The sequence below is a fragment of the Panthera tigris genome, chromosome A2 (assembly GCF_018350195.1).
Source record: "Panthera tigris isolate Pti1 chromosome A2, P.tigris_Pti1_mat1.1, whole genome shotgun sequence".
NCBI classification, from domain to species: domain Eukaryota; kingdom Metazoa; phylum Chordata; class Mammalia; order Carnivora; family Felidae; genus Panthera; species Panthera tigris.
The window spans coordinates 112,819,245-112,846,682 of record NC_056661.1 but is presented as its reverse complement, the minus strand read 5'-3'; the positions used below and the strand labels follow the sequence as shown (position 1 = coordinate 112,846,682).

Genomic DNA, 27,438 nt, shown 5'->3' with positions numbered 1-27,438 from the left:
TATATATATATATATATATATGCCACATCTTCTTTATCCATTTGTCAGTTGATGGACATTTGGGCTCTTTCCATACTTTGCCCATTGTCAATAGCACTGCTATAAACATTGGGAAGCATGTGCCCTTTCAAATCAGCACACCTATAGCCTTTGGATAAATACCCAGTAGTGCAATTTCTGGGTCATAGGGTAGGTCTATTTTTAATTTTTTGAGGAACCTCCATATTGTTTTCCAGAGTGGCCACACCAGTTTGCATTCCGACCAGCAGGAACTTGCAAGATTTCCTGCCAGAACGGATACAACGTGTGACACAAAAGAGTTAGGGCCGTCTCAGTAGTTTTCTGGCTTGAGCAACTGGAAGGAAGGCGTTCATGCCACTATTGTGGAGATAACCACAAGTAATGCAGTGGAGGCTGGGGAAGGTCAGTTCAACTTTGGACAGGTTTGGGATGTTTATTAAAATGCAAGTGTGAATTTCAGGAAAACAAATGGATCCCCAAGTTTGAAATTCAGGAAAAAGATCTTGGCTAGAGAGAGCACATCATCATAAGCCACTGTTAATCAGCCAATTTTGCGAGCTACACTGGATACGAAACAAAGGCAATCCTTATAAAAATGTTTTCAACCCAATCATCTATAGCCAGGCCTTAGGGCCTTCTTCATACCGAATGTAAGTCTTGTCCAAAAGTAAACCCAAGTGACTTCCTAAGTGTGATCTCATTTTTTTTGTTCCCAATACTCAGATCTTCAAGCATAATTACATGAATCTTCTAAACCACTTAAACTCTGAGCTTCTGGATGGCTTATACGTACAATAAATGTACTTGTGGACAGCTTACTCTCTTTCATTTCATCTTTCTCAGAGTGGAATGCAGACCCTGGTATGGAGATAAATCCACACCAAGATCAGAGGAACTTGCAAGAGTTGTGTATCTTCTGTCTGTTGCCAGACAGACAGTAATGTAAGAATTCAAACAGAGAGTACATCCTTGCCCTTCCAAGCCCCAGCTGATGGCAGTCTAGTTTCAAATGACCAAGAGTCATTCCCATTTCATGTGAAATGCTTTCATCAGGTTCAGTTCGGTAAAAATTTCTTGAGCTTCTGCTACAGACCAAAAAGTGTCCCAGGTAAAGATAGAAAACTCTATCGGTGTGTCCCTGAAATCATCTAAAACCGAGTAATTTCAACAGGAGGAGAGGGAAACAGAGGTAAGGTGGTGAAGTTGGGAGTTAGAGAGAGACTCTGGCTAGTCCAAAGACAGCGAGAGAGACTCAGTAAGTAGAAGTGGCATGCAACAGAGAGACTGGCAAATCGTTAGTAATAAATATTCTGGGAATTATTCCTACCTTAAGCACTGGCCTTGGCAGAAATGCACTGATTAAAGAGATCTGATTTACTTCTATCTAACCCAGGGGCTCTCAAAGTTTGGGGCACATTAGAATTGGGATTTTAACCATTGTAACCACCTGGCTCCCACCCCATTCTGATTTAATTGGTATTAAGGTTGACCAGAAAAAGGCAGGTTAGATAGTTCCCCAGGTGATTCTAATGTTCAGCAAAGTTTGAGAATCTCTGCTCTAATCCTACAGAACCTGGTCATTTGGTACGTCTTTCCTCAAAGACATACCATCAACAAACAGAATCGTATGAGATCAGATATTGTAGAAGATTGGCCCCACCCCAGACCTACTGGAGCAGCCTGACTTTAATAAAATCCCCAGGATCCCACATTAAATCCCATTTAAAAAAAAAAAAAAAACTTTAAAAAAATCCCACCAAGGTACTTTTATTACAACTATCAATAACCTGGGTTTAGACAGCATTTCTCTGATTTAAGGGGACAGAAAGAAGAATTTTAGCGCAACCACTTCAAAAATTCGTTTCTATTATCTTTCCACATTATCTGACCTGAGGGTCACAGAAACTAACAGAAATCTGAAAAACTTATGATACACGCTTCCAAAGTCTAAGTTTGTCTCTATTCATCGTGAAATTTAAAACCTATAGCTAATTACAAGAGCCTATTCAAGCTTCTTTTTACTTCCCATATTTATAAACAAAGAGAAAAAGGATAATCCTACAGATTACCATCTGTTGAATATTATCAGTATCCTCTCGTTCAGAAACAGTTAACCACATTGCATCCACCTAAAGAGATTATTGGCTTCTACATTCTTTTTTTTTAACCAGAGTTTTTCTGAATAATTCCAAGTGCCATAGAGATAAATTAAAGATTCAAATATTAAGGACAGACTAGTACCTCATCTAGGAAAGTAGTTACATGTCCGAAAGATGAGGCGGTTAACTCTCCAAATAAAACCGTTTGAGAAAAGTCATTTACTCCAATGTTTTCAGTAATCTTCTTGGCAATATAAACAAGTTTATGTTTTCCATCTCTTGGGATCTGAAACAAGAGCAAGATGATTAGTCCAAGTTCACAGCGTAGTTTCCATATTAACACATAGGATTTGCTCTATCTAACTTGTAGCTAGATTGCTAAAAAAGGAATAAAACCTGGCATCTTGCCTACCTTTATAAATAAGGTAGTTCCACTGCTCTTTGCCCTACCTTCTGCAAACTGTATAGTTTTGTTCTTTTATAATGCTAATTCCATAGCATTATTGGTATGTAAATATCACCTTTAAGGGGGCTTGTCAATTACCCAAGATCATTATATACCCTAACATCTCCTTATTAAAAACAAATATAAGGAGAATTTAGCATTTTTCTATCTTAGGAAAGGTCATTCCTTTTTATAACCTTTTTTTTGTTGTTTGGAAATAAACCAAAGTGAAAGGAAGTTCAGGCACAAGAGGTTACTTTGTAAATCTATCCTCAAAATAAAATGTTGAATGAAGATATTTTAACATTTCCACAAGTACTGAGCTATTTCTTCAGATATGATGATTATTTAACTTAAGTAATCCTAGACTTAAGTATCCTATCTCCTTGTTTGACAAAATTTTTAATTAGTTATAATTGGGAAAAGAGCAAAACAAAAAAATTCAGATCTCAAAACCCTAAGGCAAATTCCTGTTACTCTTTCTCTGGGATCCTATTTCCCAGCTATTAAAGTGACACACAGCGATGATAAACACTTCACACATACAACACATTACACTGAGGCACTGTAAACACTAAAGACTTGATTTTGGCTCAGGTCATGAACCCAGGGTGGCAGATCCAACCGCGCATCTGCTCCATGCTGAGTGTGGAACCTGCTTAAGATTCTGTCCCGCTCCCTCTGACCCTACCCTGCTCATGCTCTCTCTGAAATAAATAAAAATAAAAATAAAAATAAATGCTGAATACAAATGCTGTATTTATAAGTGATACCTTAACCTCCAACTACAAAGTCTAAAAAAAAAAAAAAAAAAAGGAAGGAAGGGAGAAAGAAAAGATGGAAGGAAGGAAAGAAAGGACTGCCCCCCTTCTCCCTCCAGGGCTGGTAAACACCAAGTGTGCGCGGAGTGACAGAGCACTCCTTTTTTAAAGACTAAGTATTTTTCCTAGGATTAAATGTGACAGACAGACTTAGCATATGAAAAATTATTCAGGCTCTGCTAAAACATTTTTTAAAGACAGGACCCCAGATTGGCCCAAGAGCGATTGAAAACAGAAGTTATCTGGCACAGAGAACCCACCTTGTTCCCAAAGCCTAAGCAGTTGAAAAAGTGTAGTGTAGCTTTTCCTGCTTTATCTGGGTTGGGCAAACTAACCTTCTAGAAAACTAATCCACAGTTGCTTAACTGGAGAGTGGGCGCACGTGGGTGATTTTGCAAACTCCAAGGCAAGGGCTCCCAAAGAAAGTTTCTTAAAGCGCCTAAGTGCATGCCCCCAAGGGAACCCAAGGACGCGACTGGCCTGTCCCCGTACTGGCAGCCTGACAGGGTCCCTTAGCCTGTCGCCCCTTACCTCCCGGGCGACTGCGAGTGGTCCCGCGGCGGCGACGCTGAAGACAAGGCAGGCGGGACTGGGGTTCTCCAGGAACTCTCCCAGGACCTGCCGGTTTTCCTCGCTCTCCAAATGCTGGCTCCATTTCTCCGCTGAGAGCCCTAGCATCAGCTCCAGGCGGCCGCCGAGAAAGCGCACCCGCGCGTCTCGGGCGAAACTCCGAGCTCTCCTGGCCGCCGCCGCCTCTTCCTCCTCTTCCTCTTCTTCCTCCTCCTCCACCCCTTCCTCCTCCAGCTCCTTCATGCCGACCACCTCCAGGCTAGCGCCCGGAGTTAGGCGAAGGGCTGCTTCTTCTGGAAACCCGAACACCTCCCGGGCTGCCATCACGCACGTCCAAGAGAATGCTGGGTCGGTCGGCTCCACACGCTCGCGTCCCTGCCCAGCCTGGGGTGGGCGAGGACACTTCTCCCCACACGCGCTGCGGCAGACGCCCACCCCCTCCGGCGACTGCAAGCAGCGTGGCCGCTGGCCCACACCTGCTGCTACTTGGCTGCGGGCGTGGCACGCACTGCTAGTCCCACCGGCTGAGGCTCCGACCCAAGCGGAGCTGCGCGTCCAGTTTCCCGGGAGACGGCGTCCCCGCCCCAGTCAGCTGTGGGCGGGGTCAGCGCCCGGCTGAGGCCTTCCGGCTCAGGGCTCCTCCCATTGGGGCGGCTCTGGAGGGCGTGTTCTCCTCGTGTCTCAGCCGCTGAGTGGGTGGCTTCTTCTGCCCAACGACACCTTGTCCTACTGGACGTTCCGTGGGGTTCCCAGGGAGCGAGAGTAACAGCCCATCACTGATTACTATAGTTTATGCAGTGCTGTCTTGTGCCGAGCTCCGCGCTAAATCCTTAGCCTTATTTCATATAATCCCTAGAAAGTCAGGGCTTCGACTGCTCAGTTTGTCTTATGAGCAAGGGAACCAAGTCACAAAGTGGCTGCGCGACAAGGAGAAAGTGGAACCGGCATTCAGACCTAGCGCTGAGGGCTTTTATTCACCTTACTGCAGGTTGTCTGAGTAGTACCAGAAAAGAGCTAACCCGGCAGTGCGACTTCTCTGGTTGTGGAAATAAAGATCTAGGTATTCGAAGCCCTGATTCTGATCCTCACCTGCTACTTAATAGAATGTTAATATGCCCAATAAGAGAATGGATAGCGCTCTTTGTGCACTGCAAAGCAGCACCAGAATTATCGTGCAATCCAAAAGTAAATAAAAGATCATGGGAGAAAAGTTCCAGATTAAAACCAGTTCCCATGATATTGCAATGGAAATTCAATATGGCATATTGACATCTGTTGAGTCTATTAAAGAAACTTACATTACTGAAGTAGCCAGAATTTTGTGGGAGGAGTCCTTGAGCTAAACTTTTTTTAATGGGTCCACTTTAATTGTTCATTTCAAAACAAAAACTTCAATCCCCATTCCTTTCATGGGAGCTATGGAGGAGTGTTGCCCTCAATCCATTATAATAACTAATTATTGAGGGAGCCCTTGTAGCTCAGTCAGTTGACCTTGGGATTCTCGATTTCCAGTAAGTCATGATCCCAGGTGGTAGGATCAAGCCTCCAGTGGGCTCTGAGCATGGAGCCTACTTGAGATTCTCTCTCCTCTCTCCCTCTGCTGCCTCCTCCCCCCCTACCCCCCTCACGAGCTAGCTCTTTCAAAACAAACAGACAAAAAAACCCTCATTTTGATAAATAGGTGTTTCTAGCAAGATTTAGAGATTCAATTATTTCTCCTTTTGGAATTTAGTCTGATAACCATCTGTAAGCTTTTCTAGTAACATAATCAGATTCCTGAATTAGCATACGCTCCTGGAAAGCCTTTATAATGACTTTAAGCCATTAAGGGTGCTATGTATGGGCCACAGCAATCCTTGATCCTCCAAAAGCAGTCTGGGAATCACTGCAAACACCTTACAATGGACTTTAAAAAAAAAAACTTTTAAAAAATGTTTTTATTTATTTTTGAGACAGAGAGAGACACAGCATGACCAGGGGAGGGGTAGAGAGAAAGGGAGACACAGAATCTGAAGCAGCCTCCAGGCTCTGAGCTGTCAGCACAGAGCCGGACGCGGGGATCAAACTCATGGACTGTGAGATCATGACCTGAGCTGAAGTCGGACGCCCAACCTACTGAGCCACCCAGGCACCCCTACAATGGACTTTTTAGTCTCTCCCGTCACCCCTGTATTCCAGCTTTGCATCCCCCCTCAGAAGAGAAACAAACATGCCGTAAGTAAGAGATGACTTAACTTGAAAGTGAAAAACCACTTTCAGACTCTGAAGAAAAAAAAAAAAAAAACCTAGATGATAGTGCTAGTATTAAAGTACAATTTTCAAAAAGTTAAATCTATAACTCAAAATACAGAATGAAGGCATGTCAAAGATTTATTCAACCCATTATTGAGGAAACCAACAAAATGGTGACACTGGTTCCACAGGGAATTAGAGAAAAAGATTTCTAGTCAGTGGTGAAAGACTGTTGGAATAAAATTACTAGGGTAGATACAATACTTCCTAATGTCCTCCAGGACACTATAATGTTAACTTTTGTTTGAGTTTTTTTTTTTTTAAATAATTCCATTTCAGAAATTAATTTACATCTCTAATGAACAAAAATCTATAAATAAAAATAGAACTTTATAGAGTTTAGATCTGTAACCAGTAGCAAATAATGATTCAAAGGAGGGACATTCCTTGTAGATAATTAAGTAATCTTTTGGTGGACCAGTTAAATGATGTTCCAGTGTGACACTGAAAAGACATGCTGCCTTTCCTTTACCTTAGGTAATTCCCAAGTTTTGAATAAATTTCCTTATTAATAGCTAACATATATCAAGTACCAACCAATCAAGGGCTATGTACTGTGCTGAGTTCATTTATCTGCTCTGCAAATATTTATTGAATGCCAAGTAAGTGCCAAGCACTGTTCCAGGGGCTGAGGATACAACAGACTGAGTTCTTGCTCTCATATTACTGGTATAAACCAGATGTATATTGGCTACATGAGAGCTATACCAACTGGGTACACTTTCCACTCCTACCACTACTGAGTATGGGACTCTGACCAGCTACTTACCTTCTCAGTTTCCTCATCTACAATAAGAATAATAAAATGACAGATTTGATGATTTTTCAGTAAATATTCCCTCTCCCTCATCTTTCTGTTCCTTTGAAGTTGTATTTGGCCATATGACTTGCTTTGGTCAATGGGATGTTAGCAGGCATGACACAAAGGCTTGAAATGTGTTTGCATGGTGGGGCTTGCCCTCTCGTGCCCCTGCCATTGTCATGATCAGCACATCCCCAGCTAGCTCTCTGATGCAAGGAACCAACCTGGACCCAACTTGAGCTCAGAGGTAAGTCCAGCTAAGCCTGGTCTAGATCAATCTGCTCTCAATCAACCTACAGATACAGGAATAATAATAAATGATTATTGTTTTAAGCCACATAATTGTGGTAGGTTTGGGATTCAGCAATAATAGCATGGCAATAGTCAATCAGAGGGTTGTTGTGAGAATTAAATTAACTCAGTTTACATACATGGAAAGTATAAACACTTGGGTCAGTGCCTTGTACACTTAAGCATTACAAGGAGTTTATCATTAGTTAGGGAGTAGAAAACAGAAATTAAACAAGCAAAGGTGTAGTATGTTTACTATGTCACATAAGGATAGGTTCTAAGAAGAAAAGCAAAGGAGGGTAAAAAGTGGGGGAGGACAATGCTAATTAGTATCAGTGTTCAAGAAAGCCTCAGTTTTGAGCAGAAATCTAAGTGAGGAAGTGAGCCACGGATTCTGGGAGAAGACTATTCCATGCAGAGCAAAGAGCACATAGATCCATAGAGATGATGCTTGGTGTTTGGACAAACAGCAGGGCCAGTAAGAAGGAAAATAGTAGGAGAAGGGGAGAAAGAAGAAACATGCGACCAAATCTTGTAGGGCTACGGTAATGGCTGGGTTATTCTTAAACCAAGATGGTGTGGTAGAAACCGCTAACTGTCCCCAGTGTGCACTCACCCTTTATTCCTTCAGGTAATAGGACACTTACCCCATTCCAAGTTTTAATGGAACTCATGGTCATCCAACTGGAAATTTCATTTCCTAGTTACTCTTGTAACTAATGGAAAGTGAAAGTAATGAGGTACGACTTTTGTGTCGTGTTCTTAAAAAGAATCTGCCAACCCTCCATTTCTTCTGTCTTCCCAGCTTGCTCGCTAATATACGGACATGGTATGCTGAGTCATGTTCAATCACGCAAATAATCATTAAGCATATGAAAAGATGGTCAACCTCCCTCACAAAAGAAAAATATAAATTCAAACTATAGTACAATACTATTTTCTTACTTGCTAGCTTTAAGATTGACATATTCTTGGTATAACTAGGGAAACAGGCATTCACATCACTGCTGGGCATTCAAACTGATACGATCCCAGAGAGTTAGTTAATTTCTAGAAAAATTACATGTGCATTTGCCCTTTGACGCAGCAATCTCTCTTCTAGGAATCTATACACAAAGCTGGTTATCACAACACTATTTATAAGAAGAAAAGCTAGAAGCAACTTATATGCCCAGGAGTAGAAGACTGGTTCAATAAACTACAGAGCATCCAAGCAATGGAGTAATATGCAGCTACAAAAAGGAATGAGGATACCTCTATATGCGTTAGTGGAATGATTCCCAAAATACATTTTCAAGTGCAAAATGAAAGGGAGAGAAAAATCTATATATTTTGCTGCCATTCATCTGTAAAAACAGAGATACCCTTGCACCTGTACACTTGCACCACCCCCCTCCACACACACAGTATTTGTTTATTTTTTGAGAGAGACAGAGAGCATGAGCAGGGGAGGAGCAGAGAGAGAGGGAGACAGAGCATCCAAAGCAGGCTTTATGCTGAGAACAGAAAGCCCCAATGCAGGACTCAAACTCACGAACCGTGAGATCATGACCTGAGCTGAAGTCGGAGACTTAACCGACTGAGCCACCCAGGCACCCCATATTTATGGGAAAATATAATTACCATAATGGAAGAATAAGCCAAAAATGTTTAAAATTATTTACACATGAGAAAGGGTAGAGAAAACAGGGACAGAAGCTAGACTTCTGAAAATATACATCATTTTCCATAGTTGATAGGAATTGTGTAAATATTTTACATAATTAAAAAATGAGTTTAAACTTTAAAAACCTCTAAAAATAAAAAACAAAATGAACCAAATGAATTTATCTGTATATTGAGTTAATTGGCATAGCCATAGAGAGAGGAACTATTTTAAGTGATTTTAAAACAGTAATTAGATGGTGTATCCCTAAAAAGATAAAACCTAAGAACAAAAAGAAACACACAAAATAAAATAAAAATGATGTAAAAAAAATAATTTTAAATTGTTTTCAGTAAGTATGTTTCCAGTAATTGCGTGGGTAATATTATTATAAAAATGACTATGCATTATGAGAATAAAGCTATCATGGATTAGATTCTTAGATAAATAGACTCTAAGGCTCTTTGGGGGATTTGCATGCAGATCATTTATTATGGAGTGTGCTTTAAATAACAAAAAAAAAAAATACTTGTAAGGGAATAGAAGAGCCAGACTGGGCAGAAGAAGAAGTTGAATCGTCAGGAAGTTGCAAGAGATTTGGTTAATCCCATGAGGAGCTCTTAAACCGTGATAGCCCTTTACGGATGTCCCAAATTGAGACAAGAGAACCACAACTTTGTAGCCCCATATTTCACCAGGAGAAGTGGTATAACCTTCCCCAATTTCTGGGGAAAGACTTAACATGAGGCTTCAACAGGCAATATTTCCAGCAGATGAATGAATGAGTTCCTTGTTCCTGAGGGGAAAGATCTGGGCAGCACCCACTACAAAAGCAAATGAATGATTATGCTGGTGTCCTTGGAAACCAGGAATTTGGGCAGAGTGAGAAAGAATAATTGACAGAAGACAGATGAGGTTAAGTAAAAACCCTTTAGACTTGATTTTAAAATTAAAGTTTTAACATATAGTCATGATCTCCTGTTTTTTATAAACTATCCGTCACCTAGTTTTGCTCACTGAATAGTCTGAAACAAGAAGTAACCCTTTGCCATGAGCATCCCTGGTGCTTAGACGTTGGTCTCTAAATACCATTTTCTACTCATAGAAACAAGGAAACTTTGAGAAACGGCTGTTTCTAGCTGCGGGACAGAAAAAGCACAAGTTGGTTTTGGAACATGCTGTAACAGCAGAAAGCAAGGAAGCTATCAAATACTTATGAGAGTGTGACAGAATTTTTCAGAAGTCAACTTGAAGAGGCTTCCACTACCTTAAATTTGAGCTCCGGTGAAAATAAAAACTACAACAGCTTGAAATGTTTCAAGTATGTGGCAGTCCACGAATATGTGATGGAATATGCTTCCGGCTTCTGCTTATGATATAGAAATTTAAGAAGAACTTCCCTCCCACCCTTATGACAACAGTGACAAAATATGTAGAGAAATCTGCAAAAATCACAACGTTGCTTGAACTCATCAGAGACTTAAGATTGCAGGGCGATGAACTACACTGAAGAGATGGGGCATGAGTACTTGATTACCTAGAGGTGATACCTCTAGAATACAGAGACTGTTGGGGCCACAGATGTGAGGAGGATCTGTAGCCACTCACAGGCTTCTTTCCATGGACACGGCAGAATTCTCACTAAAACAGTTTGGTGAGAGCCCTGAGATAACATCCTTGCAGCTTAGGCCTGGGGAAGGAAAGCAAGACCCCATTTCACCCCATCTCTCCTGTCCCTTCTGTGCTAGTTTCCACCAGTATCCCTCATCCTCCAAAGAAAATCATATCATCATATATAATGGTACCAAATCAACACACTATACATCCAAAACTCACACAACGTCATATGTCAATTACATTTCCATTTTTATATACAAATAAATACCCTCCCTTGACCCCCACAATTAATTAATTAATTAATTGATTATTCAACACTCCTTCTTATCCAAAAGATGTAGCCTAATTCCCCTCTCCTTGAAGCTAAGACTGCATTTAGTGACACTTGCATTGAATAGAGTATGGCAGAAAGATTGAATGGTGAGGCAGACATGGAAAAATACTTTCTGGCAAATCAGCTCCACCCTAAACACAAACTAACATTACAGGAATTTGAAGCTTGGGTGTCCTAAGCATAATCAGAGCAACATTAAACCTCAAGCCGGGTCAATTACCCACACCGTAACAGAGCTGAAGAATGCTTATGATAAATTCATCAGTAGACTCGACACATCTGAGCAAAGAATCAGTGAACTTGAAGATAGGTCAATAGGAATTACCCAAAATGAAACACAAAGTGAAAAAGGAGTATAAAAAGGATGACAGGACATCCAAATGCTGTGGGACATTATCAAACAGTCTCAAACATGTAGTTGGAATCTCAGAAAGAGAGAGAGAATGAGGCCAAATAAATATTTCTTAAAAAAGTGGCTGAGACTTAATTTTTCAACATTAATGAACAATGCTAAGCATAGTTCTAAAAAACTCAAAGGGCAGCAAGCAAGATACATACCAGACAAAGTAAAACGAAGCAAAATAAACAAAACCCTACATACACACCTAGGCATATCCTACTCAAAATGTTTTAAACAGAAGACAAAGAGAAAAATCTTAGAAGCAACCAGATTGTGGGGGGGGGGGGGGCGGTGTGGGGAACCAAGTGGCATAAAGGAAAGAAGTACAACAAATTTACTTTCAAGCCATAAGATAGTGGAGTGACATCTATGGGAGAAAAAAGGGTTAAACCAGAATACTATAGCCAGCAACAATATCTTTCTAATTGAAGAAAAAATTTAAAAAAATGTTCTCAGATCAACAAAAACCGAGAGAATTCATTGTCTGCAGACCTGCACTATAGGAAGGTGGCAGAACAAGATAGAGGAAACCTGGTTTTCAGGACAAATTGTTGGAGCAGTGCTGGAGCAGTAGAGCAGTACTGTCCTCAAAGCTTTGAACTTGTACATAAAAAACAGAAATAACTTTTTTTTTTTTTTTTTTTTACTGTGTTTTGGGTCTCTGTGTTGAAGCATTTTAGTCTATATTCTAGTGTGTGCAGATGGGAGCCAATAAGGGTTCTTTAAGGGAAAGAGTGACATGGTTTCACTAAGGTTTTAAAAGGATGATTCTCTCTGTTTGCTGTGACTAGGCAATGAAGAATCAAGGATTATAGCAATAACCCGGAAGAGAGATAATTGTGGTGATATTTAGCAGTGGAAGTGGTGAGAAGTTATGAGAAGTGGTTAGATTTTAAAGGTGTTTTTAAATTTTTTTGATGTTTGTTCATTTATTTATTTATTTATTTTGAGAGAGAGATAAAATGCTAATGGGAGAGGTGCAGAGAGAGAGAGGGAGACACAGAATCTGAAGCAGACTCCAGGCTCTGAGCTGTCAGCACAGAGTCTGACTCAGGGCCTGAACCCAGAACAATGAGATGATGACCTGAGCCGAAGTCAGATGCTTAAACAACTGAGCCACACAGGTACCCCTAAATTTTTAATATGTTTTGAAGATGAAGCCAACAGGATTTGTTGAAAGTGTGGATATGGGATATACAAAAAGAAAAAAATTATGGATTAATAGGATTTTTTTTTTTCCTGACAAGAGATTTATTCGACATGCGCTAAGATAAAGGAACCTGGAGGTAAAACACATTTGAGGAAGGAAACCAGGACGCTGGGTTTGGACATGTGAAATGTCAGGTGTCTAGTAAATGTCCAGCTGGAGGTATTGAAATGTCCGTTGGATATATAGTCTAGGTTAAGGGGACAGGTGAAGCTAGAGAAATAAACTTGAGAGTCTTCGGCATAGGGACAATGTTTAAAGTTACGAGACTAGAAGAGATCACCTGGGGTTATCTGAGGACCAAACGCTGGGACTAAGGAGGAACCAGCAAAGGAGACAGAGAAGGAGAATCTAATGGTGCAGGAGGAAAAACAAGGAGAAAGCAGAGTTCTAGAAGTCAAGACAGGAAAAAGAAAAAAAAAAGTTTCCAGAAAAAGGGAGTAGCCAACTATACCAAATGCTTCCGACAGGCCAAGTGAGGTGAAGACTGAGAATCAGTTGTTGGACTTACACAAAGTGGTCATTAATGACCTTGAAAAGGGGTTTGTCAAAGGAGCGATGAAGTCAAAAAACTTGGTTGGAATGAGTTTAAAAGAGGATGGAATAAGAAAATTTGGAGACAGTGAGTACAGGAAACTCTGTTTAGGAGGAGCAGAGAAATGGAGTAGGAAGTTGGTGTGGGAAGAATTTTCTTTTTCTAGATGTTTTCTAAATATATCATTGCACTTTTTTTTATGAGAATGGTTTACTAGAGAGGGAAACGTTGCTGATGATGGAGAAAAAGGGAAGGGATTGCTGTCTTTGAGCAGGAAAGAAGAGGATGGAATCTAGTGTTACATAGGGATTCGCCTTAAATAGGAATGCAGAGATTTCATCCACAAAAGCAGAAGAAAAGGCAGAGTAAGATATGGGTAGCTTGATACATGGAGGGATGGGAACGTATGGAGGCTCTCTTCTGACTGCCTGTTTTCTGATGAAGTAGCAGCAAAGTCATCAAATGAGAATGCCAAGGAGGGAGGAGATGTTCAAGGTTTAAGATCAGTGAAGGTGTCCAAGAGTGGTTGGGGAGATAGGAAAAGTGAATCAAATATGGAAGTACAGTAGGTTTGCAGAGCAACACCAAGTTTAATTGATATGATTTTCAGTATTTCTTTTCAGCCATATTCAACTGCATGGTTTTTGAAGCTAACTTGGCTGGATTTTACCATGATTGGTTGGTTTTTGCCAGGATAGTTTGATGAAGGGAGATTGGGGCAGGAGAGTTGAAGGTGTATGGAAATTAGTCATTAATATTTTACTACAAATGCAATATCACCTTACACCTGTTAGAAAGTCTATTTTTTAAAAAGATAACAAGTATTGGAGAGAATGTGGAGGAAAGAGAATTCTTGTGCACTGTTGGTGGGAATGTAAATTGGTGCAGCCACTACGGAAAACAGAAGTTCCTCAGAAAATTGAAAACAGAACTACTTGGGACACCTGAGTGGCTCAGTTGGTTGAGGGTCTGACTTCGGCTTAAGTCATGATCTCACTGGACATGGGTTCCAGCCCCATGTCAGGCTCTGTGCTGAAGGCTCAGAGCCTGGAGACTGCTTCGGATTCTGCGCCTCCCTCTCTGCCCCTCCCCCACTCACGTTCTCTCTCTCTCTCTCTCTCTCTCTCTCTCTCTCAAAAATAAATTAAATAAATAAAAACGGAACTACCATATGATCCTGAAATCCAACTTCTGGGTATATATCTGAAGGAAATGAAATCACTGTCTCACTATCTGGAAGAGATACCTGCACTCCCATGTGCATTGCAGTATTATTCACAGTAGCCAAGACATGGGAACAACCTAAATGTCCATCTATGGATGAATGGATAAAAACAGTTGATACACACACACACACACACACACACACACACACACACACAGACATACACATAAGCACAACACACATATATAAAGAAGGAAATCCTATCTTTCAAGACAACATGAATGGACCTCGAGGATATTACGTTAAGAGAAAAAAGTCAGATAGAGAAAGATAAATATTGTATAGTATCACTTATATGTGGAATCTAAAAAAACTGAACCTATAGAAATAGAGAGTAGAATAGTGGTTACCAGGGCTGGGGGTTGGGGAAAATAAGCAGATGTGGTCAAAGGGTACAAATTCCCATGCATGAGATCAATAAATTCTGAGGATCTAACGCACAGCATGGTGACCATGGTTGACAATACTGTCCTGAACACCTGCCAAGAGAGTAGATCTTGAATGTTCTCACCACACCTAAAACAACAACGAAAAAGGTAATTATGTGAGACGATGGAGGTGTTAACTAACTTTATTATGGTAATCATTCCATACCTATATAGGTGTATCAAATCATGACACTGTACATCTTAAAGTTACACAATGTTACCTGTCAATAAGGCTGGAAGAAATATTTTATTAGGGTACCTAAGCTAAGTAAGGAGAGAAATGAGGGGCAGTAAAAAGGTAATAGAATTAATGGATTCTGACATGGAGAAAAGTGAAAAGTTTGCCTAGAATATGTACATATTCAATTTCTCCTCTGGGAAAGTAGGGTTTCTGCTAAACACCTCCAAGGATGAATTCAGACTTAGCATTCAGGACCAGCCTCAAGTAAGAGTATGTGACTGTTTTCAATCTCCTAAAAAGGTTTCCTCTACCGTTTGCCAATGCCTAAAGTCCCCTCATTTGCTCCAATCACACAATTATTCTGTGCGGATAAGTAACACATTTTCACAACTTTTTTTCAAGTAAATAGAGTACTTAAAAGAGTAGGAGGATACCCAACAAATGAAGGAGAAAAGAGCGCCCTGAGGAGAACAGTAGAGGGAAACAGTGAAAATGGAAGATAATTTATTGATCCCCTGATCCCACCAAAAGGGATATGTCAGGAATGCTTCAGTTTGCAATTGCAGTTAACCAAAACCCAACTGACAGTGGCATACGATAAGGACGTTTATAACCTCACATAGGTGAAAATGTCCAGAGGTAAGAAAAGGAAACATCTTCATTTTTGAGCGGAGAAAACTTTCCAAAGCCTTCCACAAGACTTCCCCTTACATCTAATCAGCTAGAATTATATCTCAGGCCCACATCTAATCCTTGCACTTCTCCAGGACAATGAGAACTTCTTGGTTAGTTAAGCTAATCAAGGTCCAACTCCAGCCTCCTCTTAAGGATATGGCCACTAGGAGGAGCCTGAACAAAATCTGGGTTCTGTTAGTGAGGAAAAAGGGAAAAGTGTCCATTTGGTAGTTAACCAATAGGGATATTAACCGTGTTTTTTTTCTCAGATGCCACTAATAACATAAGACATTATGGGAAATACCACCTTACACTAACGCAATTTCCCATGAATTACAAAGACTTCAGCACTTTTTTTTTTTTAATTGTGGCTGAACATTAAAAGAAATTTACCTTGGAGAAGCCCTTGACTGAGGCCATCTTAAGATTTTGGAAGGAGAAAAAGAAAAACAGGACAACACTGAAAAACTATGCAATTGGAGGGATTTTATTACCTGGATATTCAGAGATATCGAGACATTGAAACCAGTTGGTGAAGGACAAATAGAACAGGAAACTGCTAAGCCCTAAGATACGAAACAGGGGAGTAGAGAAGGGTGATACACCAATGAAGAGACAAATGCAAATCACAGACAGGAATATCAACTCATAAGGTCAAGATTATTCAAAGCAGATATAAAACAATAGTTTAGTTATATTTTTCTTAAGACTGTTGGTTTTGATTTAAAAAAAAAAACAACTTGGGGCACCTGGGCGGCTCAGTTGGTTAAGCGTCTCACTTTGGTTCAAGTCATGATCTCGCGGTTTGTGACTCGGAGCCCCACATCAGGCTCTGTGCTGACAGCTCAGAGCCTGGAACCTGCTTTGGATTCTATGTCTCCCCCTCTCTCTGCTCCTCCCTTGCTCATGCTCTCTTTGTCTCTCTCTCTCTCTCTCTCTCTCAAGAATAAACAAACATTAAAACAATTTTTTTTTAATTAAAAAAAAACAACTTAAAATCTTAGCGGAAAGAAATCTTAGCAGCATTACAATGGGTACATCAGCGATGTAAATATAAAACGCAAAAGGAGATTTTTCTGACCTAAATCTATGCATGAACTTTCTAGAATATATGCATGAATTTCAGAGTCAAAGGGGGGAAATATAGTAGAAAGCCAAAGGATTTGCAGAAAGAATCATCTCATAGTATTTAGGCAGAAAATACCAAGCTGTACTGGAAATGACTGACAAAAACAAGCAAGCAAGCAAACAACAACCACAAGGCTCTCAGGAAATCCTCACCCAGTACTTGGTGTAATCTCTTCCTGTACCAGTACAAGGCACTCTACTTAACATCATAGTTACTTGTGCAGCTTTCTTCTTGTTTTCTCATTAGCAACTAAGCCAGTTGAGGGCAGGAACTGTCAGGGACTGTGGCATTTATTTATTTATTTTATCTCCTACAGCATCCAGCATTGACTCTCTAGAAACACTTTTGTTCAAATACTTGTTGAATTGGAGCAAGCCCTTCAAAACAAGGCCAGCAAAAGGAAGGACTTCTGTTCTCGAAGAGATTTTAGGGCAAACGTGAGGGTCTCTGAAGGAAGACGAAAAAAATAAATCTGTGGAAGGAGATTAATTAAATTACAGGTGATCCGAACAAGAAAGCAGCTTTATTCTAGGTGCACTCGTTCCAGAGAAGGAAGATTTAGAGATTAAATAAATTCATCGCAAGAATATGAAAAGGAGTGAAGCTGTGGGGGGTATAAACACAATTATTTCTGAATATCTTCTTAAATCGTATTAAACATTATTATTTCTATTCCTGTCTATCAAGCCTTGCCTTGAAATGAGAGATGAGGAGGAAGCCCAGAGAAGGTGCTGGGCCTCGGGCACAGGTGGGAATTCAGTGAGGATTAGTGACCTCTCCCAGCGTGGAGGCAGCAGACATGTATAATTAAGCCTCGAGTTTATTTAGCGCATAACAGTTTACAAAGCCCTTTCCTAGGAGCTATCCATCTTTCTTAGTGGAGAAAGATGTAAGGAGGAGAGCTGTGTGCTTTAGGTCAGAAAAATCTCCTTTTGCCTTTTATATTTACATTGCTGATGTACCCACTGTAATGCTGCTAAGATTTCTTTCTGAACCAGTAAGCATTGCTTGCTTTTCTCCCTAAGTACACACATTCCTAATATGTTGGTAGTGAATTGTTACAGGATATAGAATTCCACATCAAACTAGAACATTCCCAAATTCCGAAGGACCAGCGTGTCCTCTTTAATGCCCAAATTCTGTCGGCACCAAAAAGCTGCCACCACTTTCCCTGCAATTCCAGTCCCTTACAAAGAGGGCATCGTCTTTGTGACTCTCTGGAGGGCTGCTAGGGCTGGGACAGGTTAGAGATAATAAAGCATTCTTTCAGTCCACACCAGGGGCCCCTTTCTCAGCCACCCAAGCCCTGCACCTCCCCATGCCAACGAGGATGCAAATACAGTAATCCTCCATGAACCTCAGTACCTTTGTCCTAAAATGGTCAGTAAAACTGTCATTGACAAAAGCAAGACCTTTAAGAAGACAGTGTGTTTTTGGGGTGGGGGGGGTGGTTGGGGAAGGCAGAAGGGAAGTCACAAAAATAGCTTAAAGTGTAATTCTTTGTCAATTCTGTGGTATGCGTTTTGCTCACATCTCTAAAATTGGGGCATGTCTTACATTTGTGGTCTGCCCAGAGTCCTGTCGTTGTTACTCATGCCCCACCATACATCTGCAGCAAAGCTTGCAGAGAAATTCCTGGAGTTCTTTTATGAAATGCTGCATCATTAGTGCCGTTAATGTCACAGAAGATGATACTGGTTGAAAACTGATGACTCCTGGTATGTTAGTTAGCTACTGAGGTGAAACCTGTCCCCAAATGTCGCAGCCCGAAACAACAAACACGTGTTACTTAGCTCACAGGGTCCCTGTTGGTCAAGAATCTGAAGGAGTGTAGCTGGGTGCTGTGGCTCAGAGCCTGTGAGGAGGTTGTAGTCAAGATGGGGTCTGGGGCGGTAGTCATCTGAATGCTTGACTGGGCTGGAAGATGCATGTCAAGCTCACTTATTTGACGGTTGTCCAGAGGTCTCAGTTCCTTACCACGTGGGCCTCTCTTGACGACTGCTTTATACCACGGCAGCTGGTTTCCTCCAAAGTGGAGAATCCAGGAGGAGAAGAATTAGAAGGAAGCCACAGTGACTTTCTATGTCCCAGTCTTGGAAGTCCCACCCGGTCACATTGCACTTTATTCTGTTCATTAGAAGCAGTCACAAAGTCCAGCCCACACTCAAGGGGATGGAATTAGGCTCCACTTATTGAAGGAAGGAATATCAAAGAATTTATGAACATAGTTTTAAAATTACCACTCTTGGGCACAAACATGATTGAAAAGTTAGTCACTGAATATGAAGAAGCTATTTCATTTAGATTTTTTTGAAGATTTTATTTTTTTAAGTAATTTCTACACCTAATGTGGGGCTCGATCTCACAACCCTGAGGTCAAAGGTCGCATGTTCCACTTATTGGGCCAACCAGCCCTCCCTCATTTAGATTCTTCATGTAGGTACAGGAGTGATGCATGGGAAAATACCTGTCTAAATAAGTCTAATAGAGCTCTCAAGTATAAAAGAAAAATTTTAAGAATAATAAATCATTGTATTGTAGTGTTATTGGCAGGGGTATTTTAGTGATATACAAATTAATATATATAAATAACTGATCATGTCTCAGATTCAATAAATATTATTAACAGGCTTTTAAAGACCAGTGAAAATAAAGTGTAGGAAGCAATCACATTTGTTGATGTAACAGACCCTTTCTCTTTTAAAATTCCTTTTAAAATTATTTAAGGGGCCCCTGGATGGCTCAGTGGGTTAAGCATCCAACTCTTGATCTTAGCTCAGATCTTGGTCTTACGGTCATGCCCTGAGTTGGAACCCAATGCAGGGCATGAAGCCTACTTAAAAAAAAATTACTTAAGGGGCGCCTGGCTGGCAGGCTCAGTCAGTTGAGCGTCCAACTTGGGTTCAGGGCATAATCTCCCGGTTCGTGAGTTTGAGCCGCATCGGGCTTTGTGTGGACAGCTCAGAGCTTGGAGCCTGCTTTGGATTCTGTGTCTCCCTCTGTCTCTGCTCCTCCCCCACTTGTGCTCTGTCTCTCTCAAAAATAAACAAATATTAAAAAATTAAAAAAAAATTACTTAAGTCATCATAATCCACAGAAACTGTATCTTACGCAAATATTACAAGAAGTTTTAAAATCAGTCCTATCTTTAAGTGAAATAACTTTTCCACTTATATTTGTCTTTGATTTTGTGTGTCTAAGTACAATGCTTATGTAACTGCTTGAGTTTTTCATAAATTCAGCAATTAAAACGATGTTTTGGGGACTGGGTTTTTCTATCCCTATATCGAAAGTGTGAAGAACCCACTGTGCAGGGTTCACATTCAGCTGTATAGCCACAATGGTTATTAAGATATTAAAATAATTCCATGCCAAGAAATAAATAGGCACTGTGGTTCCTGATCTCTCTACTTCTATCCCATGACTTCCCCAGGATCCAGCAACTGAAACAGTAAAGGCCAGCACTGAGGGGTTGGGTAGGAGTGTGTGGGGATGAAGGGTCAGGGGGGACTCGGGGGCCTTCCTCCATCACTACGTCTAGCATCCTTTCTGACCTGATACATGCTGTGCTGTAACTGTTATAAATACTGTGACTATCAAACATGTATCTATGCTAATGAAAACCAATAATTACTTTTATATTTTTGTTTAAGGGGAATGAACTGAACTTGGGAATAGGGTAACTCTTAGTTTGATATCTAAATATGTCTGAATTTTGATTGAGGTGTTGATTCTGGAAAACAAAGCCGTGTCCCCTGGATTCATAAGCTGGATGTATTTTAAGCCAGGTTATATTTCAGCTACAAAAAATTAAAGCAGGAGGGTTACTTGATCTTTTTACAGCTCATAATTATTTTTGGAGTATTCTGAACAATGCTAGAATTTAAAAACATCTTATATATTTCTAAGTAAGAGATGTAAGTACTCAAATCATAAATCTGACCAGTATTGCTATTACAATGAAATAGCAACCAAAGGCAACCAAAGGAATAGAAGATCTTTGCAAATGACATATCACATAAACTCAACACACAAAAAACAAATAATCCACTGAAGAAATGGGCAGAAGACATGAATAGACACTTTTCTAAAGACGTCCAGATGGCTAAAAGATGAAAAGATGTTCAACATCGCTCGTCAGGGAAATACAAACCAAAACCACAATGAGATACCACCTCACACCTGTCAAAATGGCTAAAATTAACAAGTCAGGAAACAACAAATGTTGGCAAGGATGCAGAGAAAGGGGAACCCTCTTGCACTGCTGGTGGGAATGCAAACTAGTGTAGGTACTCTGGAAACTAGCATGGAGGTTCCTCAAAAAATTAAAAATAGAACTACCCTATGACCCAGAAATTTCACTACTAGGAACTTGTCCAAAGGATACAAAAATGCTGATTCAAAGGGGCACATACACCCCAGTGTTGATAGCAGCACTATCAACAATAGCCAAAGTATGGAAAGAACCAAAATGTCCATCAACTGCTGAATGGATTAAGAAGATGTGGTATATGGATATATAATGGAATACTACTCGGTGATTAAAAAGAATGAAATCTTGCCATTTGCAACAATGTGGATGGAACTGGAGGGTATTATGCTAAGTGAAATAAGTCAGTCAGAGAAAGATATATGATTTCACTCATATGTGGGATTTGAGAAACTCACAAGATGAACATAGGGGAAGGGAAGGAAAAAGAAGATAAAAACAGCAAGGGAAGCAAACTACAAGAGACTCTTAAATACAGAGAACAAACTGAGGGTTGCTGGAGTGGAGATGGGTGGGGGGGGTGGATTAAGTGGGCGACGGGCATTAAGGAGGGCACTTGTTGGGATGAGCACTGGGTGTCATATGTGACAGATGAAACACTGGGTTCTACTCCTGAAGCCAAGACTACACAGTATGTTAACTAACTTGAAAATAAATTAAAAAAAAAAAAAAAAGAGTTGCATACTCTACCCAATGAGCCAGCCAGGCATTAACCTATTTTTTTTTTTATGTTAAAGTGTACATTTGTAATTAGATACAAGAATAAAAGCAGAATAAAAGGAATTGGTGGACATACTTATATAGATTTTTAATACAAATTGGCATCCCCGTGTTTTGAAAATCATAACAAATAGAAAAACATATAAAGACCTGAGACTCTTTCCATAGGTCTCTAAACCCTGTTCTACTCATGATTTATTCTATAAAAATGGGAAGTAAAATAAGGTTATATATTGTCATCAGCATAGGGCTTACTTTTCTAACAGTCCTTTTGTTCACATAATTATAGAAGTGAACTATAATACAAAACCACGGTAACTTATAAATTTACTTATGACTTATGAACTGTAGTTAGAAATAGACATGATGCTTCGCCAAACACGCAGGTGCACACGCGCACGCACACACACATTTCACGTATGCATATACAAATTTGACAAAGAATAAGCCGACATAAAGAAAGCTTCAAAGACGTAAAACAGTTAAGTTAAAGTTGTAACCACTTGCAATATTCCTGAACTGAGTTGGAATCTTTTTTCAGTAAGCTTCCTGTTTGCCTTTAAATTATTTTCCTCAACAGTGTAGTTCAAACTTGTTGTTTCAAACTCAGATTCTCAGAAGCCATGATGCCCTTTACATAACACCATGAATTACTGATGTATTTAATTCTAGCATAAAATTATACAAGCTAGGAACGATTTTACCAGCAGAAAATATAACCTTTATTATGGCTCCCACATCTCAAAGATAATACTACTATCAATAAAATATTTATTAAACCACATTTCATAGCAAGGTAATAAATAACACAATTTAGGCCAAGCCAACCATCTAGAAAGGCATGATTCAAAGATGGATGGGTGATTGAGACAACTTACATTTAATTTCCTCCTCTTCCCTGTATTTGCTTTTGTCTGATCTTTGCTCCCAGGGTCTGACTTCCTGGCTCTCTGACTCTGACTTGAGATGAACCTGTTCATCTTAACTTGGCCCAACATGATCTGAGCCTTGGCTCCTCCCCATGGATTCAGGCTTAATACACTCCCATATCTGCAAGCTCTGGCCAACTGGTCCCTAGGATTGTGGCAAGAGGATCTTGAGGTGCTCTAGAAATCTAGCTGAGGTAGAGATCCAGGGAAACAGGGTTAGTTTGGAAAAGAGGAACAGCATCCCTTGTGCCTGAATCTGGCATGCAATAGGTGCTCAGTAAAGTACCACCTGATTGGAAAAAGCATCCCCAAAAGTCAGGTTGGGAATGAAAAGACAAGTCAGAGTTAAGAACAGGATCTGGAAGCCAAGGTAAGACACTAAAGAGGACAAGATGGCCGGAAGTGGAGAGCAGGAAGTAGCCAGAGGTGCCCCTGAGGATGGCAGGACACTAAGCCAGTTTGGACAATGCATTTATTTATATCCTAATTCCACAAAGAAATCAGAACAGCTATGTGAAAGTAGCTTGGAGCTCATAAATTCTTTTTCTGAGAGACTGAAAAGTAGCTTGTTGAGAGTAAGAAAACCTTTGGAAATCAAATTGCACATTTTCTTTTTTGTGGCTATAAGTTGATAGGAAGCTGGAAAACACAGGAGTGCTTTTGCCCTGAGGGCTCAGATTCATTTTGTCTATTTAATAAATATAGGAAATGATTTTAAATATAGAAAACTTTCCATTCATGTCTACAAAAAAGTTGTTGAACACATGAGCAGCTGTTTTTGTTTTTCACCAATTGGTTTGCTTCTCGTTCACTTGTTTGGTTATCAGCTATCACTTCGAGGTAGGCAAATTATAGTTGGAACGAACATTTTAAAATTAGGATATAACTGATTTGAAACTTTCATTTTGTTGAATAGCATTGGGAAGAGACGACTATCCTCTAATTTTGAGATAGAGCACCCCAAACTGGCTCATAAGCAGATAGTTTGAGGAAAACATGCAATTGAATCAAGAAATTCCTACTGAATTTCTCCCTTTTTCCTCTTTGGGATATTGAGAATTAACTTTTCAATGCATTGTCCACTTCCAAAGCTTTTCAGCTTTTCAGCATTGGTCCGACTAGGAAATATTCCATGCTCTTCCCCCCCACCTTTTGGATTAACTTATAATTAACAATAACTTCTACTGAAAACTGTATCAGAAGCTTGGGAGATTTATCTTTTTTTTTTTTTTTTTTAAGTTTGTTTATTCTGAGAGCACAAGCTGGAAAGGGGCAGAGTGGGGCAGAGGGAGGGCAGAGGGAAAGGAAGAGAGAGAATCCCAAGCAGGCTCTGTGCTGTCTGATGAAGCTGGACGCTTTAACTGACAGAGCCGCCCAGGTGCCCCTTGGTAGAGATACCTTATTTGGTCCTCTTAACAGACCTGTGAGGCATTATCCTCACTGTGCCAAAGAGGAAAAGAGGATGCAGGACAGTTAATTTGCCCAAGGTTGTGCAGTTAATTAAGCGGCCAAACCAGGAATGAAGCCCACAGTCCTCTGCCTCCTAGTTGGTGATCTCTGCATCACAGGGCTTTGCTGTTGCCAGGGAGATCAACCCACCCCACTGTCACCATCACCGGGCTTTTCCACTCCAGTGGTGAAGATTACAGGGTCTACAGGATGTTGCTGTTCTGCCACCTTACCTCTCTCCTGCTGCCTTTTTGGCTTCTCTAGACTGTCCTGCTTTACCTACAATCCAACCTTCAGGCTCATCCCTCTTGTTGGATTCCTCTTCCTCCAACCTTTCCTCAGATACTGATTGGCAAGGCTCGTTTCCTCATTTCAAGTTTTGCTCAGGTATCACTTGGGAAGGCTCTCCGGACAATCGCAGCCTTAGCACTCATCACCTTTTTTGTGCTTGTCCTCCCCACTCTGTAATACGTGTGACCTCTATAAGGGCAGGGATAGGGCTTTCTGTTGTTCTTGATCGATCTCTGATACCCAGATTTGTGCCTGCACCAAGTAAACAGTATTTGTTCAATGAGTGGAGAATCAAAATTTAACCTCTTACCCTTTGCCACTGTTAAGTTTTATAGCAAACTCAGGTCCAGAAATGGGGGGGTGGGGAGGAGGATAGGTAAAAATGCAATTTCATGGAAACTGCTGGTACAAATCTTCAGAGCATTTATTTTAGGCCAAGTGTGTACATTTAGGCCTATCTGTAATTTCTTACGGATTCTTTTTCTTTAAACAGCTTTAGAAACAAAAGTTTTATTCTGAAGTTTGAACTTCTTAACCCACCCCAAATGTTATGCTGATATATACCTACAATGCTACACATAGCATATATCTTTAAAAATGTTAATTTCATTAAGATCTAGGAAAAAAACCTCTATGGATTGTGTTTACATTGAGCAAAAATTTTAAATAGTGCCAGTTATGCAAGGGGAGTATTGGTAATTGGGGGAAACACATCTATTGTTTCCTTGAATTGAATTTTTTATTATGGTATTTTTGTTTTTATGAAATATTTCAAAACAAGCTTATGTGAAAATTTTGCTTGACTTTCACCCAATTTTCCTGGTCGACTTCTCTAGGAAATGCACAATGTACTTAAGGCTTCAGTATCTGCACTTAATTGTAGGCTGGATAGTGATACATGATTTAGCATAAAAATGCCTTTTCTGTTTAAAGAGAACAGGTTTTATGTCACTATGGTCTAATAAATGTACTAATTCAAATCCTTACTATAAACAGTTGCACTCTATGTACATGCAAACATAAATTGCTTTTCTGGGCCAAAGTATTATAAGCAGCATTGTGTTTTTTGTGTTTAAATACAAATGTTTTTTGATGTTTAAATGAAAACTTGGAGTATAATTAAAATTCTAAAATCTAGTAATAACCCTATTAATTGGAACATTTTTTTTCTTCCAGGAGAAATTATCCCAGCATTATCCAAACTATTAGCTCAGACAAAAATAAAGGTTTTCAAGATCTGTCTTCCTTCCTCTCTTCTCCCCTCCTTCTTTCTTACTATTTGTACTTGAGATTACTCTCAGGTATCCACAAATAAATTATTTGATTGCCACCTGCTGCTAGGAGGAACACAGCTGGAGGCCTATGCTAATTAGCTACTCTGCAAAGAACCAAAATACGTACCTTAAAAATCCTGCGACACAATTACAAGTTGGTTGTGTGCACAGTAAAGTTATTATTGCTTGGGCAATAAATACAGTTAACACATGATTCAGATATACTGAATAAAGTATTTTGCGCTTCTTGCACATACCTTAAGTTCTTGGATCCCTTAAGCATCTGAATTTTTAAATAAAAATACTCAACACGCGATCCTTTCTTCTGGACTTGAAATCATCCTCACCAACAGCACTGTGAACCACACTATATTACAGTCTTGCTCCCAGCACCGCTTCACCTTTCCCTGCTCATTACCCCAAATGTTTTACATCAATAATCTATGATAAAGTAAAAAACATTACTTTCGATTTTCTTCCATTCAGTCTTGTTCATAGTTATGTGGTTGAAGTCCCAAGAAGTCCCAAGAATCAAACTGGTATTATCATACTAAAAATTAAAAAAAAAAAAAAAAAATTTAATGTTCCAATTTCACAATCATTTCTTTTATGCAGTATCATCCTGAAACTTCCAAATGTGACTTTTTCTGGTAATTTTATCATCTTTAATTTGACACAAATTTCTTGAACAATTTACTCTGTAACTGGTCTTGTTTGGCATAATAGCACAAATTTAACCGTTTCTCGATTCAGTTATTGTTATGAACACACAGATACTACACTACACTGAGTTGTAACATAAACATACCTTTACCTTTGGGCTCTCCTGTACAAGGCAACCTATAGAGCTAGCTCTGGATTACTAGATGTAAAAAGACTCTTTCTGGAGTCTTCTGCCAGTGAGCCAGGGGACTTCCCTTGCTGCCTAACTCCCCCCCGCCCCCCGCCACCAGCCCCCGCCCCTCACTTGGCCGTATCATCTAATCTGGCCTGAGCTTGGAAATCTGATAAGTGAAGTTGTTACAATAATGTATTCATCATGTTAGTAAGGTTCTTTATGAGATCTGTAGGGCTCTCCCCGGAGGAAAAGACAACAGCTTTTGCTTACAGATTTTGTGGCATTTATGTGGCATACTCTGCTTCTTCTTAGTATTTCTGTGAGCTTAAATAGTATTTTAATTATGTGTTCGTTTTTAGCTCTTCCTACAATTTCCTAACATTTACTGCTTTAAAAACATTTAAGTAAAAAATGTCCTAAATCAAATTTTAATTTCCATAAATGTCTAGGGCAATGGCTACAAATTAACATGAAATCTGCATCGGTGTTCTCTGGCAGTATGTTCAGAGAAATGGTGACCAGATCTTATACCAGGAATTATGAAGAGTTGCCAATACGTTTTCTAGTGAGAAGCATTTACTTCCCAGTGTTCACCGTGATAAGAAGGTTGATACTTCAAATAATTTATTGCTGCTTTATAGTATACATAATTAAATGAAGAAACATGTTAAACTCAAGGGAATTTTTAATAGGTTACTTGCAATTGTTATTGCAGGCAACAACTTGTACATGATTTTATTTCCAAATCCACAAAAAACAAATTTTATACAAATCAGCACTGTAAAAATGTCAATTACAGCCCCAGAGGCTTTGCTGGCAGAATAATTGTCTAAATTCTAGGATATGGGAAACAGGTTTTTTTCTGGATTCATCTTTTTTTTTCATTTTCTTTTTTTTTTTTTTTTTACAAAAAAAATTTACAAGTGAAATGTTACTACAAAACTTTTTAT

The 27,438-nt window shown here is 39.8% G+C and overlaps 1 protein-coding gene across 2 annotated transcripts in view; it reads right to left on the bottom strand.

The window, feature by feature from the left end:
• Positions 1 to 4,484, bottom strand: part of DNAH11 (dynein axonemal heavy chain 11) — a 356,336-nt gene extending 351,852 nt beyond the window's left edge. The window contains exons 1-2 of one of the 2 annotated variants that reach the window (XM_042967928.1): positions 3,918 to 4,484; positions 2,263 to 2,406 (exon numbers count right to left, since the gene is read on the bottom strand). In XM_042967928.1, coding sequence (XP_042823862.1) covers positions 2,263 to 2,406; positions 3,918 to 4,280 — 507 coding nt within the window. In that variant the 5' untranslated portion in view covers positions 4,281 to 4,484. Of the gene's footprint in view, positions 1 to 2,262; positions 2,407 to 3,917 lie in introns of those variants that run through there. The other variant, XM_042967929.1, reaches the window with a different exon arrangement.
• Positions 4,485 to 27,438: the final 22,954 nt, after the last annotated feature.